General features: G+C 42.0%; 1 protein-coding gene and 1 long non-coding RNA gene across 2 annotated transcripts; both read right to left on the bottom strand.

Moving 5' to 3' along the window:
- Window positions 1-12,413: 12,413 nt before the first annotated feature.
- On the bottom strand, window positions 12,414-14,513 carry LOC131249971 (uncharacterized). Its single transcript, XR_009172938.1, has 2 exons — window positions 13,072-14,513; window positions 12,414-12,839 (listed from the first exon to the last, which is right to left on the bottom strand). It is a non-coding gene; the product is annotated as an uncharacterized LOC131249971 (long non-coding RNA).
- Window positions 14,514-15,932: 1,419 nt separating this feature from the next.
- Window positions 15,933-16,473, bottom strand: LOC131248666 (histone H4). Its single transcript, XM_058249048.1, has one exon. It carries the CDS (start codon window positions 16,398-16,400, stop codon window positions 16,089-16,091), a length of 312 nt encoding a protein of 103 aa, XP_058105031.1. The 5' UTR covers window positions 16,401-16,473; the 3' UTR covers window positions 15,933-16,088.
- Between the last annotated feature and the right edge of the window lie 233 nt (window positions 16,474-16,706).

The following is a 16,706-nucleotide window of genomic DNA, read 5'->3' as shown; positions in this document are numbered from 1 at the left end:
GTACCATCATACCTTTTGAATTTGGGTACCTCAAAGTTTGGAGGAACTCGAGCATCTGCGAAGAGACACAGATACCTGAATTTGGCTGATGGGTGATCTACTCCTTACTGCCTTTGCAGCTGATTTTTCACCATTTGCAACTATTCCCACAGCTCCTCGATTTCTGACTTGCCGTGTTGCGGATATCTTGCCCCTTGTTGGAGGGCTTGTGCTGCTTCTTTCTCATAAGGGTCAATTTATTCAACCCTTTGATTTCATCAACCCTTTGATTTCCAAGAATGGGGGGTTGTTGGAAAGAAAATGAACTCCCGGTGGCGGGAGGTAGTTGGAATTGAACGCCTCTCCCTTTCGGAGGAGGGTGTAACGTTCAGAAATGGCTCCCGCCTGGGGTATCTGCCAATTCCGGAATGTTACTCCCATTAGGGGGAGTGAGTTGGACTCGAAATTGACCCCCTTCATAGGCATCCGTCAGTTCTTGTCTGTGATTCCCATTAGGGGGAACCTGTGTTGTGAGTTAATTAGTGTGATGTGCTGAGTAATGATGTGTGGGAGGGTTACTCCCGTTTGTTGGTTATTGTTGATCTTGTGCTGACTCCTCTGGGAGAGGGAGAACAGGATTTGCTAGAGGAATGAGAGAAAAGGCGTAAGGAGCTTGAGGGATTAAGATTTTGCACACTAGGCTGGGTCGCCTGCGTGTTTGGTGCAACACTTGGCATTAAGCGAAGCAATATCTCTTGCAATGCTCAGAAACTTTGGGCCATCTCATTTATGGCTACAGTAGTTAGTGACTCTGTTGGAGTTGTTGGAGGTGTCGGCACCGGTGCCGGTACCGGTGCCGATGCTGATGCTTTAAGAGTTGGCAGTGCTGCCGGCTCTTCTTCATGGGTAGTCATAGATGTATGGGATCGAGTAGTCGTGGCTAGGATTGATGCCCAAACAAGTGTAAGCCAAAGATTGATGTTTTTTAGTTAGTTTGTTTATTTGTCTTATGATTGTTATGTATTTTTTTATTTTATATGAATGCAATGATGAATGTCCCTTGAGACTAGAATACCACACAATTTCGAGTCGGATCTCAGCTAGTGCGCTCTAGCAAATCCCCAGCGGAGTCGCCATTCTGTGAACGCTGGAAAATTGGCGCCCACGCTTCTAGTTTATAAAGTTTGGTGTTTGTGGAGGGGGATAATTAGGCTGATTTGTGAATGTTGGAGTCGCCATTAGCCAGTTAATCTCAGAATCCTGCAGTCGGCTAGAAACCGTGGAATACGTAAGGTTAGAGAAATCCGGAGACCCTCCTACCTTAGATTGACTCCTGGTCTGCGATCCGGGATTCCAGATAAGGGACTTCGGTTACAAAGAGGGAAGGTGTTAGGCACCCTTTCTACTTGTACAAATATATAGTCTCTACTTTATGTGATAAAATAATCTCAAGAGATGATGGATGCTATGGTCGAGATAGGACTAGGCACACACGTGGATTTCTGATGCGGCAAGATCTGAGATTTTGGCAAGCCACAGAGCATACATCCAACGGCATGTCTAGAAAGCGGATGTAATGATGCTTATATTAAAAGGTAAAGAAAATTGGACTAGATTGTTAGGAATTTCTAATGTGATAGGATCTAATGTACAGCAAGTCACAGAGCATACGTTTACTAGAGATCTAGAGAAGCAAGGGGGTTGAGAAGGGAATAGATGTCATGATGAATGCTTGTATGTAAAATAAATAGATCTTTGGCTTGATTTTGAGTAGGCTAAGACATGGACTGAGCCATGATCAATCTGAACTAGACTTAGGGATTGGGATGGTTGGGAAGGTAAAGCGTAGGCTAAGGAGATAGTTGAAAAATCTGGACTTTGAGGCATGGGAGCTCCTCCTCTCTCTCTCTCTCTCTCTCTCTCTCTCTCACACACACACACACACACACACACACACTTAGTTTTAGAAATGAGAAGTTCTTGTTTGAAATGTGAAGAGGAGAGGGCTATTTATAACCTTCTCCAATGGCATTGCTGTAATTACTTGGTTTGAGAGGGGTAAAAGCTGACATGGCAGCTTGTGAGTGGTTGAGGAGAGAGAAACATCATGTGGCATACTCTCATTGGCTCTTGGAGGAAGGTAAAATGGTAAATAGTGTTGGTTGGAGGGGTAATTTCAAAAGAAAGTTGACTTTCGGGTGCAGAGACAGCTGTTGCTCGGAGGACACATGTGCCCTACGAGCGGGTCCTACGAGCGGTGATAATCTGAGTACCGCCGATAGTAGTCAAACTACCACTCGGGTACAATTTCTCCCGTAGTTTGACCGGTGGGCTTATTTCAGGCCCGGATAATAGTCCAAAACCCTTTTTGGATATTTAACTCAAAATGGCTCGAAATTGGCTTGATTGTGACCCAAAAATGGCCCGAGAAATGGATCGATTTTGGGCATGGTCTGGCTTGAATGATGGCTCGTAATGGCTCAGGTTTGGTTAGGGTTTGGATCAGGTTTGAGGTTCGGATTAGGGATTAAGCTAGAGTTAGGCTGGGTCGAAGGCTTGGTTTAGATTAGGGTTTGGTTCGAATTAGGGTTTGGTTCGAATCAGGGTTCGATTCGGATATGATCATGGTTCTCGAATTGTCTTAACTTTCTCAAGATATTAGCCTAGGTGGGGTGTCTGCAGTTGTGATACTTGTTAAGCCAATTCATGCCCAGGATGACATCAAACTTGGACATCGGCAACACGAACAGATCAGCAGGCAAAAAGATATCTCCAATCAGAACGAGGCAAGACGAGCAAAATCGGCCTAACACTGCAGTCTTCCCCAAGGGCATCGATACCGACAAACCCTCACGAGCAGACTCCAACAGCAAACCAGTCGATCGGCAGAAATCCTTGACCACAAAGGAATACGTTGCACCAGAGTCAAACAATACACGTATTATGCATGCGGAAACAAAGAGAGTACCCTCGACGACTCCTCCTGATGACTGAGGGTCCGCTGCTACTACTGTGGAGGCTGCTGCGGTGCCCTCGGCTGCTGCTGCTACTGTGGAGGCTACTGCGGTGCCCTTGGCTGCTGCTGTTATGAATGGGGACACTCATGCCTACGATGTCTGGTCTTACGGCATCCAAAGCAAGCACTTGGGAACCCGGAGGTGGTGCTCGGGGTGTCACTAGTACTCGGAATACTGGGCGGGTCATGCGTCCCTGCTGTGGACGGTGTTGCTGCTGATGGGAGCTACCAGATGGTGCCTTCCTCTTCCAGTCTCCTTTCTGGTCCCCGGTCCTCTGCAAATCGGCCCAATCTGCCTCGTAGACCTGGGCCCCCTACACAATCTGCTCAAATGTCGGAAGCATGCGTCCGACCACACGGCTCCTGAGGGCAAGACGTAAGCTGTTCTCAAAACAGCGGGCCTTTCGTCCCTCATCATCAATAAGGTATGTCGCAAATCTCAATAGTACGACGAAACATGCCTCATACTACGATACGGTCATGTCCCCCTGGACCAGAGTCTCAAACTCCATTGTGCGCTGTTGTCAAACATGCTGTCAACAAGGTACTAGCATATTGCATATCCTAAGGCGGTGTCCACTTGAAAGGACGGTGGAAGGTATCATCATCAATGAGGGCCTACCGTTTTGGGTTAGCCCAATGGGTAAGGGTGGAATTGGGTTTAACAATGGGCCCTAAGAAAGCTTACAACGGTGGACATTTAACCACCATTATCCTAAGGTGCGGCCCATTTGGAAATCGAAATCAGAATCATAACGGAGCCCTCGATCCTCCAACTATCTAGGAAATGGATGGACAACGTGTGCCCATTACTCATACATGGTGGGCCTGCGTAAGGCGGCGGGGCCCATGGCCTAAAAATGGGTAAACGGTGTGTATATATCACATACATCATGGTGGACCTCATACATTCCCAATGGGCCTCACACAATTACAATGGGCCTCGATACCATCACAATGGGCCTCACACATAAGCCTTATATATCGAAATGGGTCTCACCACATGGGCCTTACATCATAGTTGGGCCTCACGTATAGGCCTTGCATGTCGAAATGGGCCTCATCAACTGGGCCTCAAGTACATCAAGATGGGCCGCACCATAAAAACACAGTTATTCTTAGATTCCTTTGCATTACAACTAGTTCGTGATTCTGAGATCTTCGATATACATATCAAACGGCCTAGATTAGATATTTGAAGTCTTTAAAACTTGCTCTGAATGAAACATGAAGTAATTGGAAACATTTTTCTTGACTCTGTTCATGCGTATAGCACGCTGTTGACGAAGATTGAAATGGGACAGTGAAGATCTACTCCATGGATGGTGTAGATATGCTGAAGAGATCTCAAAGGAATTGTGATGGATTAAGTTTCTGAAAATAACACTAAAGAGGAAACTGTTCGACAAATTCTCCCACGCACTATAAAATTTCTGTCCCAACTTAAGTACACACACACTATAGTTCTTCAACCCTGGTTTATACGTGTTGACAATCGGAATTGTTTATGGGTTGATCAAAAACCAAGGTGTCCATTGGCCCATCTAATGTTTGGGTTAGATCAATCAAAAGATAGTTCTCTTAATCAGTTTTTCTAAATCAGAGGATTAAGAATGGTTGTATATAAACTTCAACAGTTAGATCGCCCGAAGATCATGATTCGAGCATATTATAAGGCTTCTAAGGTTGTCCAAGTGCGAGTGTATGGGAGGCCGGTCACCTAAAATAAAGGTTAGATCTTGCTAAAATAGAGCAAGGGTGTCCGGTGTGGAATGTGCATACACCTAAAACGTGACCTTTTTAGTTATGGGAAAGTGTAGAAATCTTAGGATTCTCGTTGATAATTTGGGAACTCTAAGAATAGGTCTAGAGTAGGCTCCATGTGAAAAATGAGTCGGGATCCTCTGTTATCAGGTTAACAGAGAATTCCTGTTACGCAAATGGTTTGGCGTCCGAAGCTGTTTTATATTTTTTTTTATTTTTTTAGTGAGTGGTGACGTGGACCAATGAGAATTTGGGTATCAGGAATTCTCTTCTCGATAACGCGACGAAACGTGTCTCATACTGCGACACGGTCAAGTCCCCCTGGACCAGAGTCTCAAACTCCATTGCGCGCTGCTATCGAACATGCTTGAGAAAGAACTTCTGGTCGAACCAGTCTACAAAGTCCTCTCAGGTCCACTTGAAATCGGCTACTACCGCTCGGGCCACTGATGCCCACCAGTCCTAAGCCTCTCCCTGGAGAAGAAATACAGCTAACGGGACCCGCTACTGTGTAGTATATCTCATGGTGTCAAAAATATTCTCCACCTTGGAGCGTCATATCTCTACTGTAGTAGGGTCTGGCTCACCCAGGAAGCGCGAGGGATCGTGCTGTCGGAAGTCTCGAAGAAGGGCGCTCGCGCGCTCTTGCTTTGCCTAGGTTGGCGTAATAGCAGGCCGCCTGCCCTGCTCATAAAGGATAGTGGTCATCGCTTACAACATTTGCTAAAGCTGATATGTAGTCACCGGTGCTGTCGGGGCTACGCTAGACTCAGACGAGGGAGCGAGAGTCGCTCAGGTCGCTCTCCTAGGCGCCATGTCATACAGGAAAGAACAAGGGCCTATCAGTCTTGAGAATCCTTGAAGGCACACACGTTAAGGGTTTATGTCAGAAAATCACTATATTATTCGGATTCGGGACCTATTCATTCTAAGTTCATAGCAGATATATGATGTGATACTCAAGTATTTCCAAGTTATGCTCTGATACCAACTTCCGTCATGCCCCAAACTCGAAAATCGGGCTCACAGAATTTTGGATCACCGAATCCGACGCCGACAGCCTCCGTAGTGCCCCGTTCTCGGCTCCCTACACCCATATGCCAGATTCTGATCCTGGGATCATACAAGGAGGATTTTCAATATAATTTTTTTATATATATAATGGAGCACAACCACAAGCATAACCAAGTCACAAAACAACATCACCACATATCCACTATAATAAATCATTCGAGTACAATGTGGAAAGAGAAATATAAAGTGATCAAAAAGCTCCAAAATAATCTGGCATGCGCTCCTTCCCCAGCGCTGCTGCAATCCAACGTCACTTACATGTAATGGTCGTGCATAAGCTTAAGAAAAGATTAGACGGTGGTGTAAGTGTGTGCGCAAGGCAAGTGTCAAGTATGCAATATCAGAGTAATGTGGAAATATGCTGATAAGTAGATGAATACTATTAGCCGTACCAAGGTCATGCGATGCAAGGCATAAATGCTATCGACCATACCAAGGTCATGCAATGCGAGGCATGAATGTTGTTAGCTATACCGAGACCTTGTGATGCGAGGCCTACGTAGCTAAATGTCATATTCGAGATGCAATGCAAGCATGTCGGTCCTCATCTGAATCCACATAACAATACAGCTCATCTCTAGAAAATCATCGGGGTCTAGTACACTCCACACTAACTGCCGCCTCCCTAGTTGCACAGCCTAGTGAGTGGAAGAGATCACACTATCCGCTTGACCAGTAGTATACCAATACCTACCCGGCTCGTCAATAGCGGACCCATTTGCGAGCTGGTCAAACTCAACCTAGCTTGCAGCTCCCTCACTCGTGCGGATAAGGTCACACCCCCTTCCAACCAACCATGACACAATGGCGACCTACTGGTATTCGGCACTAGTGCGCTTATGTATCCACTCGGTCTAGACGTTGGAGCATCTCATGGTACCAAAAAGGTTCTGGGACTTTCACCCAAGGACATCCTACGTGCCCACAGTGCTAGAGTCAATATTTTCGATATCCAATCCGGCCGTCCACGATATGCCTGTGGAGGCCACGGCCATGATGTCGCTAGGGCGTACAATGATCATGTCACACAAATATGAAATGCATGAGTCACACCATCTAGTCATACATCACTCATGCGCATACCGCACGATCATGTAGGGCACTCCGTCTCCTAAGGAATCCCATAAATGTCTCAGTCAAACAACGTATGCTATGATCAAACATTCCTCATAACAGGCATACAAATGATGCATATGGGCATGTATCATGATGTTATACCAAGCATATTCTCAGTGTATTCTACTAGGCTAAGTATACTAGCATGATTATTAGATGTAGCAGGCGATGATCGGCCTTAACCGATGTGCTACTTACAAGAATAAGGGTTGAACGATACGCCCCACTAGGCATATAGAAGTCTATATGGAATGGTCCATGTTAGACTACCATAACCTATTCAAGGTACTAGCATATTGCATATCCTAAGGCAGGGTCCACTTAAAAGGACAGTGGAAGGTATCATCATCAATGAGGGCCCAACGTTTTGGGTTAGCCTAATGGGTAAGGGTGGAAATGGGTTTAACAATGGGCCCTAGGAAAGCTTACAACGGTGGACATTTAACCACCATTATCCTAAGGTGCGGTCTGTTTAGAAATCGGAATCAGAATCATAACAGAGCCCTCGGCCCTCCAACTATCAAGGAAATGGATGGACAACGCATGCCCATTACTCATACATGGTCGGCCTACATAAGGCGGCCGGGCCCACGGCCTAAAAATGGGTAAACGGTGTGTATATATCACATACATCATGGTGGACCTCATACATTCCCAATGGGCCTCGATACTATCACAATGGGCCTCACGCATAGGCCTTATATATCGAAATGGTCTTACCACATGGGCCTTACATCATGGTTGGGCCTCACGCATAGGCCTTGCACGTCGAAATGGGCCTCATCAACTGGGCCTCAAGTACATCAAGATGGGCCCCAATACATGTGCCGCACCATAAATGCACGGTTCTTCTTAGATTCCTTTGCATTACAACTAGTTCGTGATTCTGAGATCTTCGATATACATATCAAACGACCTAGATTAGATATTTGAAGTCTTTAAAACTTGCTCTGAATTGGAAACATTTTTTCTTGACTTTGTTCATGCGTATAGCACGCTGTTGACGAAGATTGAAATTGGACAGTGAAGATCTACTCCATGGATGGTGTAGATATGCTGAAGAGATCTCAAAGGAATTGTGATGGATTAAGTTTCTGAAAATAACACGAAAGAGGAAACTGTTCGACAAATTCTCCAACGCACTATAAAATTTCTGTCCCAACTTAAGTACACACACTATAGTTCTTCAACCCTGGTTTATGCGTGTTGACAATCGGAATTGTTTATGGGTTGATCAAAAACCAAGGTGTCCATTGGCCCATCTAATGTGTGGGTTAGATCAATCAAAAGATAGTTCTCTTAATCAGTTTTTCTAAATAAGAGGATTAAGAATGGTTGTATATAAAATTCAACAGTTAGATCGCCCGAAGATCATGATTCGAGCATATTATAAGGCTTCTAAGGTTGTCCAAATGCGAATGTATGGGAGGCCGGTCACCTGAAATAAAGGTTAGATGTTGCTATCATAGAGCAAGGGTGTACGGTGTGGAATGTGCATACAACTAACGTAACCTTTTTAGTTGTGGGAAAGTGTAGAAATCTTAGGATTCTCTTGGATGAATTGGGAACTCTTAAGTATAGGTCTAGAGTAGGCTCGATGTGAAAAATATACGGTAGATTTGTCGGGAATATTGTATGGATCGTAAAGTGGGTCATTGTGTGATTTTCAAACACGTCATACAGTGTATTTATGTAAATTCGATGGATGGTGAATCTTGTGAGTTATATCCCTAAATTAAAAACATATGGCTCGATTGGACTAACTAAGCATCGCCTAAAATTTCTTGGCGGTCAAGTTCCTAAAAATAAGTTTTCTAAGGTTCAATGTCAAGTATGAACATATACGCTAGGGAAAATTTAAGATGATCAATGGTACTATATAATCATTGGATTTGTATGTTAACCATGGTAAATACTCCTTAATATACTAGGGTCAAGATGGTAGATTTAGATTCATCGATGATTAGGATAAATAGCTTAATTGCATCCATTGTCTGTGTAGTGATGATGGTAGGGTCCAGATTGAAATCAAATGGTTGGATAGTGTAATTAGCATATAAGGAGTTATCTCAATGGTTGGATTGATGTATGATTGAGTAGATTATGAAATATATGCATGGATGTGTAGAAGGATGTATATGTATATGTATTATGATGCAAAGTCCTTATATTGTGATTTTGATTATTCGTATACGTAGGTAACGAGTAAGATAGACGGATTAGATTGTCAATTTGATGCACATGTGAACAAATATGAAAATCTCATAACTAGTTTACCATGACCAGTGGGTCCAAAATCCAAGCGGATGGTCATATATTTTAATCTAGTGGTGGTTAGTTATTTAAACGGATGATTTGGTGAGCGATCAAATATACTAAGGTATACGAGGATTTGAAATTTATTATAATGTGTATGTGTGTCTTAGGGTGTGTACATGTGTATTTATTTAAGCATTTCTTTTTAAAAAAATAAAAAATTACTCGCTAAAATACACACGTGGAATCGCACTCGTGTATTTACTCGTGCACAAAACTTTCAAGATATTACCGAAAGGGCTTATAGCTGAAGGGCAACTACTTTTTACAGCCTCCTATTGATTTTTGCATTTTCTTCGTCCGTCAGCTGCCACATACAAGGAATTTTTAAGGTTTTGGGAGCCGGAATGTACGGCCTTGACATCCTCTTCACTAGATTTAGTGTTGGTAGATTAGATCTGGTAGTTGTCTCCAAGAGGCACTAGGGATCCTTTCAACTCGATCCATTTGGATTTTCATGCCATTAGAGTCTGCCAGATGTGGCCTGATTGAAGCTGTGCATAGCCAACAGGTCTTTTAGATAATCGGCTTATATATGATTTCATCGGGCTACAGACCCGTTAATCCAATCCATGAAGCTGTGCATAGCCAAAGTTCTCAGGACCTTTACCATTCCATTCATTTGGATTTGTTAAGGCCTTCTGCATCGGCTGAAGATGGTTTTATCATATGGTTGCACATTTTTTAGCCTCCAGAAGGTCCAGACAATTTGATCAATATCGGATTGGTCGAGCCCTCAATTTGCCAGTCAGGCCCGTTAATTGTTCATGGTTGACCAAAGATGTATTTTGTTTGGCTCGCATGATTTTTCAAAGGGTCTTAATTTTTCTAAAGATGTTTTTATCAAAGCCTAACTAAAAGCCGAAGAGTAATCTATTCTCATTTTGGGTGGGGTGTCTACACTTGATTTAAATGCAAAAACAACTATTCGTAATCTATTCTCATTTTGGGTGGGGTGTCTACACTTGATTTAAATGCAAAAACAACTATTCCTATATAAAGCGCCGTCTTTTCCCTTCTTATTTTTCTTCTGCTTCCACTCCAGTTCCCTTGCATCTGAGATTTTCCTTGGTTTTTTTTTCATGTGTTTGAGTCTTCTTTTAATTCTAGCAAGTATGATGGCGCATGATAAAGCCTCAGCATCAACTTTTGGCTCTCCTGCTTCACCGGTGGCTCGCTTGTCAACTTCTTCAAGGATTACATCTTTGATGGGTATTCCTTAATTTCAATCCTCCTACTTCTGGTTCAAAAGAGTTTTAGGTCCTTTCAACGATGACTTTCTTCCCTTCACATATACTTCCTCTCTTGTTAGAATGAGAAGTTCTATGCCCTGATCCATAGCTCAAGTGGTAGACTGAGTGAAAGATACCACGTTTCAACAGAGGTCTTGGTATCGATTCCCAAGTGGGGGTGGCTAACAGTGATGTGTGAACTGACAGTGTTGTGTACTAACAAGCTAACCCAAAAAAAAAAAAAAAAAAACAGAGAAAAAGAATGAGAAGTCCTTGCTATTCAAACCATCTTATCTGCATGTATGCTCAGCAAACAAATTAAAACCTGGCTGAAAACACATCTCAATTGGTTAGACTAGCATGAACAAGTACAGAATGCATATGGGGACCTTTAGAAAGAAATATGGATTTTTAAATGTCTCCAACTCTCCCATGAATTCCTATGAATTCCTCTCTCCTTGTATCGACCATCTGTTTTTTGAGCTGAACCAATATTTTCCATTTTGAGTGTGGATCAAGGAGTCCCACCATTTTGATGTGTTTTCTCCCACGGTTCATGCGAGCTTTCGCTCTAAAGCTCCACTGGATTTCTTTGACAATCAAAACGCCTATATGACTTTAGGCCTTTATACGTACGGGGAAAAAAAAAAAAGCTAAAAGGAAGGGGCCAATCTCTCCCCAAGAGCGCTGTGCATTCTTCCTCAAGTGGATTTGTTGTTACTTGCTTTGTGTTCAAGCCAGCCAATTGACTAAGGGGTACACTACATTGGCTGAGGTGTTAGCTTCCAGCCATAGATTGGCTCTGGCTCCTTTCATTCTTTTGCATATCTATTTGTCATTTATGACCTCACTGTTAATGGTCTTCATCTGATCGGAGGGCCCTTGTAAATCCTCCAGCTTTGGCTATACAAATACTTCTTCAGCTATCTCTGTAAGCCGCTGATCTTCAACACCACTTCATTCCCCTCATACTGCCATCATTGGTTAATCCAATATGAGTTCGTCGATCGTTCCTTTTTTTATTGTTTTTCTTTCTTTCATTCCCTTGATATAAATCATCCTGATGAGTTCTTCCCTTTTAGGGCCAAGTGTCCAAGCCTAAACTGGTTGAACAGCAAAATCAAATTTGGGCTAGTTACCTACAGGCTCAGGATCTTTCATACAGTGGGACCTTTGATGTGAAAGGCCTAAACTTGAAAGCCAGGGTTGAGTTTTATTCTATGAATCTCTATTCTTACGAGTCTGGTCTGATGCAGTCAATCCCCCTTGTCATTATACCAACAACCAATCTGTTGCCAACTGTGTTTTCTTCCATTTTACCAATGATTATGCGGCTGAAGCAATCCATTATCATAAGGCTACTGCTCAATTCTCGATGGCAAACTCACCAGACCAGCCGGCTTCAAATCCTGGAGGTCATCCTACTTTGGGCAAAAGTGGACTTGGGATACATCTGCTTAAACACCTCTTCCCCTCATCTCTTCTAATTCTTCTAGTAAGTGAATATGCATTCTTTTAGATCAATGGTCCGACATTCTTCACAGTAATAACATAACCTCTTTTCACATCAGGCTTTCATATTGTCCATCGAAATTCTCTTAGTGGGTGCCATGATCACCTCTGGTGGGCCCCTGGATTGATAAGTGGTAGGCACATGACCAATATCAATAGATCTCGATCCGCCCACTGAGTTTGACCCCATGATTTTAAAAGGAAGTTGATTGGGCAATGGCGTGTTCACCCATTGCAGCCAGGGAAATTACTCGTCTTGTCGTCATGCTAGCCCCATCACCTCCAATAGTGTCACTTGATACAATTAGCGAGGCGTTCAAATTCCTCCTGTTTGTTTTCAACAATCCCTGTTCCTTTTCCTTGCCACAATTTTGGATACATTCCATTCGGGCTGAACCAAAACGAACTAATAAGGTTACGGTCATGTTTCTCCCTATGAGGTCTAAATTGATACAACTATACCATTGAAACTATCTTGATGCTACTCCTTCCATGTGGAATTTGGCCAGGAGAGCCTTCTCATTCTTGATCCTACAATGATCATGAAAAAAAAATGTTTGGATTTATAAATGAACTCCAATGGAATGTCTATCAAAGTGCAGAAAATTAATTTAAGCAAAAGGTGGTTGAATCCATTCATCACAGTGCTCATTTGAGCTCCCAACAACTAACTCTGCAGTCTCTGTGTCATCCCCATTGTTGGATCAGGTCAAACTCATGTTCACTTAGCCCATGGTTTCTTCCAAGTTCTCCTCGCATTTCCTTCCTTGGCATGCTCACAATGACATGGCTCAAATACCACATCATTAGGGTTCTTACCTTACTAATGCCTGAGTGAAAGAGGAGAAGGATGTTCTCGTGTAGAGAGATACAAAGTTTAGGAATAATTCAGCTAATGATTTTCATTCTCAATCAAACAACATATAGAAATTAGAATCCTACACAACATGTGATTTTTGGAGATAACCACCAGCTAATAATCCTCCTAACTTATTAACTAAAAACCTCCAAGGAAAGATAAATAAATAAAGAAAACTCTAAATAAAGGAATTGATTACATACACAGCACAGTAGCAAAGGCAATGAGGCATTCCAAGGTTAATCCAGAATCTGCTTACAAGGCCTAAGACATGATATGAATCAGATCTCGTATACAGCATCACATACATAATATCTCCATTGTCTGAGCATATTTCCTTGAATTTCAAGTTTTTTCTCTCCACATGAAATTTAAAGTGCCATGACATTGTAGCAAGTATATAAGCAGTACTCAGAGCAAGGCACTAGATTTACAATTCTTGAGTTGAGTTACCATTCTTGCTGGACCATGGATTGATATAAATTCAAGGAGAAATCATCTCAAGAACTTGAGATAGACACTCCCAATGCTGCTTCTCTTCACCTTAAAAGGAGCACTCTAGGACCTGTTCAAACCAGCCTGCTCCTAAGGACATTGTAAATAAGCCTATCAACCTATGTGATTATCAGATAGGCATTATTTAGAGCAAAGATGGTTACATGTAACTTATCTTTCATATGGAAACTAGCAGGGAAATATACCATGAGTGAGTGCATAACAAATGTGACCGCTGAAATTAGCAGTTCAATATTTGAACTCCACTATTAACATGCATTGGTTCAAAAATCAAGCAATGCTGGACATCTGGGGCATCCTTTTCAATGATCCAGATTATTCATTTGGTGCCAATGGATGGGCAGTGAACCAAAAATCTCATCTATCAAACAATCCCAGCCATTGTTGATGGATTATTTCGAATGATAATTGCATCTCAAGCATTGTATATATTTTAATTGTAATATATATTTGGAGATCCAATCATAAGTATATGCATGAAACATGGACCATCATGATTTCCAGGCCAAGTCAGGCCCACTGGACCAACAGTAACATATTAAACCACTTGTCTACAACTTCTGTTGGTCCTCCATGATAGAGATAAGAGGGTTGAGAAGGAACAAAAGAGACATTTGATGGAGAGATGAGGACAGGGAGAGATTACATTAGTTGGTCATTATAACTACATCAGGAGTAGAAAAGATTTTAATTTGCAAGTGTGATTAAAATTACCACCCTGGTGTGTCTGTGTGGGTGTGCATGTGTGCACGTGTGTTGTGCACATGCCAGAGTGTGTAGGAGAGGACAATTGAAAGGAAAAGGAGAAAATAGGGAAAAAATTTTGAGAGAGGCTGCCATGCATGCTGCCCTGTTGAAAACCCAAGTTCCTTTCTTGCATTAAATTGGAAAGAGTTGGGGCACAAGCTACCACCAGCAAGACCTTTCCAAAGGCTCCTAATCTTTGCTTATTAGATAGGTGCAAACAAACAGCAAAAAAATGCATTTCCATTTAGGTCTTGTTCAGTTAGTGCAAATCAAGGAAGCAAAGCAAAACAAACATGCAACATAGGCAAGAGGTAAACTAAATCGGCCAAACCCTTTGCACTTGCTTGTTTTGCAAAATTTAAGTCTTAGAAAATGTTTTCCCTTTGTATTTGAAACTGTTTGGATTGCAATCTCACAAAATAAAACATTTTTCCTCCAAAATTGTCATTGAAAACATCACATCAAAAACAAATTCATTTCCTTCATTTGAGCTTTTGAAAAATAAAAAATAGGGGGTACTCCCTTATTGAGGGAAATGCAAAGGCAAACAGTTTGCCACAACATCATCCACTTCCCAAGCAAGTGTAAACATATTGTCAACATAAATTGAATGCCTCTCCTATTTTAGGGCTCATTTGGATGGTGGTAAACGATTTACTAATAAATCATTTACAATGTTTGAATAGCCTGCAATTGGTATTTTTTAAATCTACTTCATGGGCTTTCATTCAAAAAAATAAAGCCATTGCCCTCTCCTCATTTACTAGTAAATGAAAACTCACCTTTTTGCTGGTAAATGAGAAGGGGGCTTTGTTAATAAATCATTTACAAGTAGAGAATGAGTGCAAAGATCAAAGCAAAACCAATCTAATAAAAGAGATAATATGACATTCAACAAAAAATGCACAACATAGTCAAATTTTCAATTTTTCCATGTAGGGCCACATTCAACAATATAAAAAAATGCACATTTGAATTTTTACAAGGCAACAAATTTTTTTCATGAAGGATAGTAAGGCAACAATTTAATAATATAGAATAGTCAAATTTTCAATTTTTACAAGTAGACCAACAATTCAATGACATAGAATGACTTATCAAACAAATTCAGCCCTACATCTGATGGGGCTGACCAAATCAAAGGATTGAGACTAGAGGGAATTATCATACCAACTAATTAACAGGCACATTCCCATCGACATCAAGGCACCAATACAAGCATCCAACCAAACAACAATGGACCTAGCTATGAGCATAACTTGATACAACAGTCAAGATCTAAAACAAGACTCCATTTCTCTCTTGCACAGAGATAAGAAGAACCTATTTAAGCCTACTTGCAAGAAAGTTCTGGTGGCAGAATTCCATGCCCTATTTTCAAACATGAATTTCTTGCCACAAGAGCTCATGTAACAAAAAACTCTGTGGAGCCAACAGCAATATCCATGCAACATCCAATCCATCCATCAGTTTAACCAGTTCACATTAGGATAGAAGCACCCATCATTCAATCCAAAATAAAGTTTCAATGGTGATCATTCAATCCCCACAATTGGTTATAGTATGGCACACTTAAACTTTAGATCCACGTGACTTTCAGGCTCAAAGCCTAACATGAACTTTTACAACAGATGTACAGAGAAATTTTCAGCCAAACATCAAGGTGGGAAGCACATAGAATTCCTGTAACAGAGGTAGTAAGATATTCACATCCCCTATTTTCTAGCTCTTGAAGGCCAATTCAAGACAAACATTTCACCATACTAGCACAAATCAACCATAAAACCAAAAAGCATCATACTAGACAATAAAAAAGCATTTCATTAGGCAAAAAACAAACACCTACCATGCATATAATCTTTGCTAATACCCATCATACACAAAACCCAGAAAAGGAGTTGAATCTGAAAACAAACACCAAAATCCAACAAGGGGAATAGAAATCTACAAGGACTCTCTAACCACCAAAACCATAGAGGGTCCTGCCCTGCCTCTTAAGAGCATAAACAACATCCATAGCCGTCACCGTCTTCCTCCTAGCATGCTCTGTGTAAGTAACAGCATCACGGATGACATTTTCAAGGAAGATCTTCAACACTCCCCTCGTTTCTTCATAGATGAGGCCGCTGATACGCTTCACACCACCTCTGCGAGCCAAACGACGAATTGCTGGCTTCGTAATGCCTTGGATGTTGTCTCTCAACACCTTCCTATGGCGTTTTGCGCCTCCCTTTCCAAGCCCTTTTCCACCTTTTCCTCTTCCTGACATTTTCTCGCTGGGTTGACTCGGCTTGCAACTCGCTAACTCTTGCAGATATGAAAGTTGGGCTGGAATGAAAGGAAAAGCGCTCAAGCTATCATTTTATAGGGTTGGGGAAGAGGCGGGGTTTTCAAATTTCGTTTTTTGGGAGGGATTTGTGGCCGTCAGATGGCAGGTTATCGATGGTCGAGAGGTCGATCCGCGTGAGTGGAGTCTTTTGGGTTTGGACCGTTGGATTGGAGTCATCGACGGTTGTGAATGCAGACTAAAAAGCTCGTCTCTGGTATTTGTTGCTACGTGTAGCTGGATGTGGCT

The sequence above is a fragment of the Magnolia sinica genome, chromosome 6, assembly GCF_029962835.1.
Source record: "Magnolia sinica isolate HGM2019 chromosome 6, MsV1, whole genome shotgun sequence".
Taxonomy (NCBI): domain Eukaryota; kingdom Viridiplantae; phylum Streptophyta; class Magnoliopsida; order Magnoliales; family Magnoliaceae; genus Magnolia; species Magnolia sinica.
The sequence above is the reverse complement of the archived record's forward strand: the minus strand, read 5'-3'. Positions and strand labels throughout refer to the sequence as shown.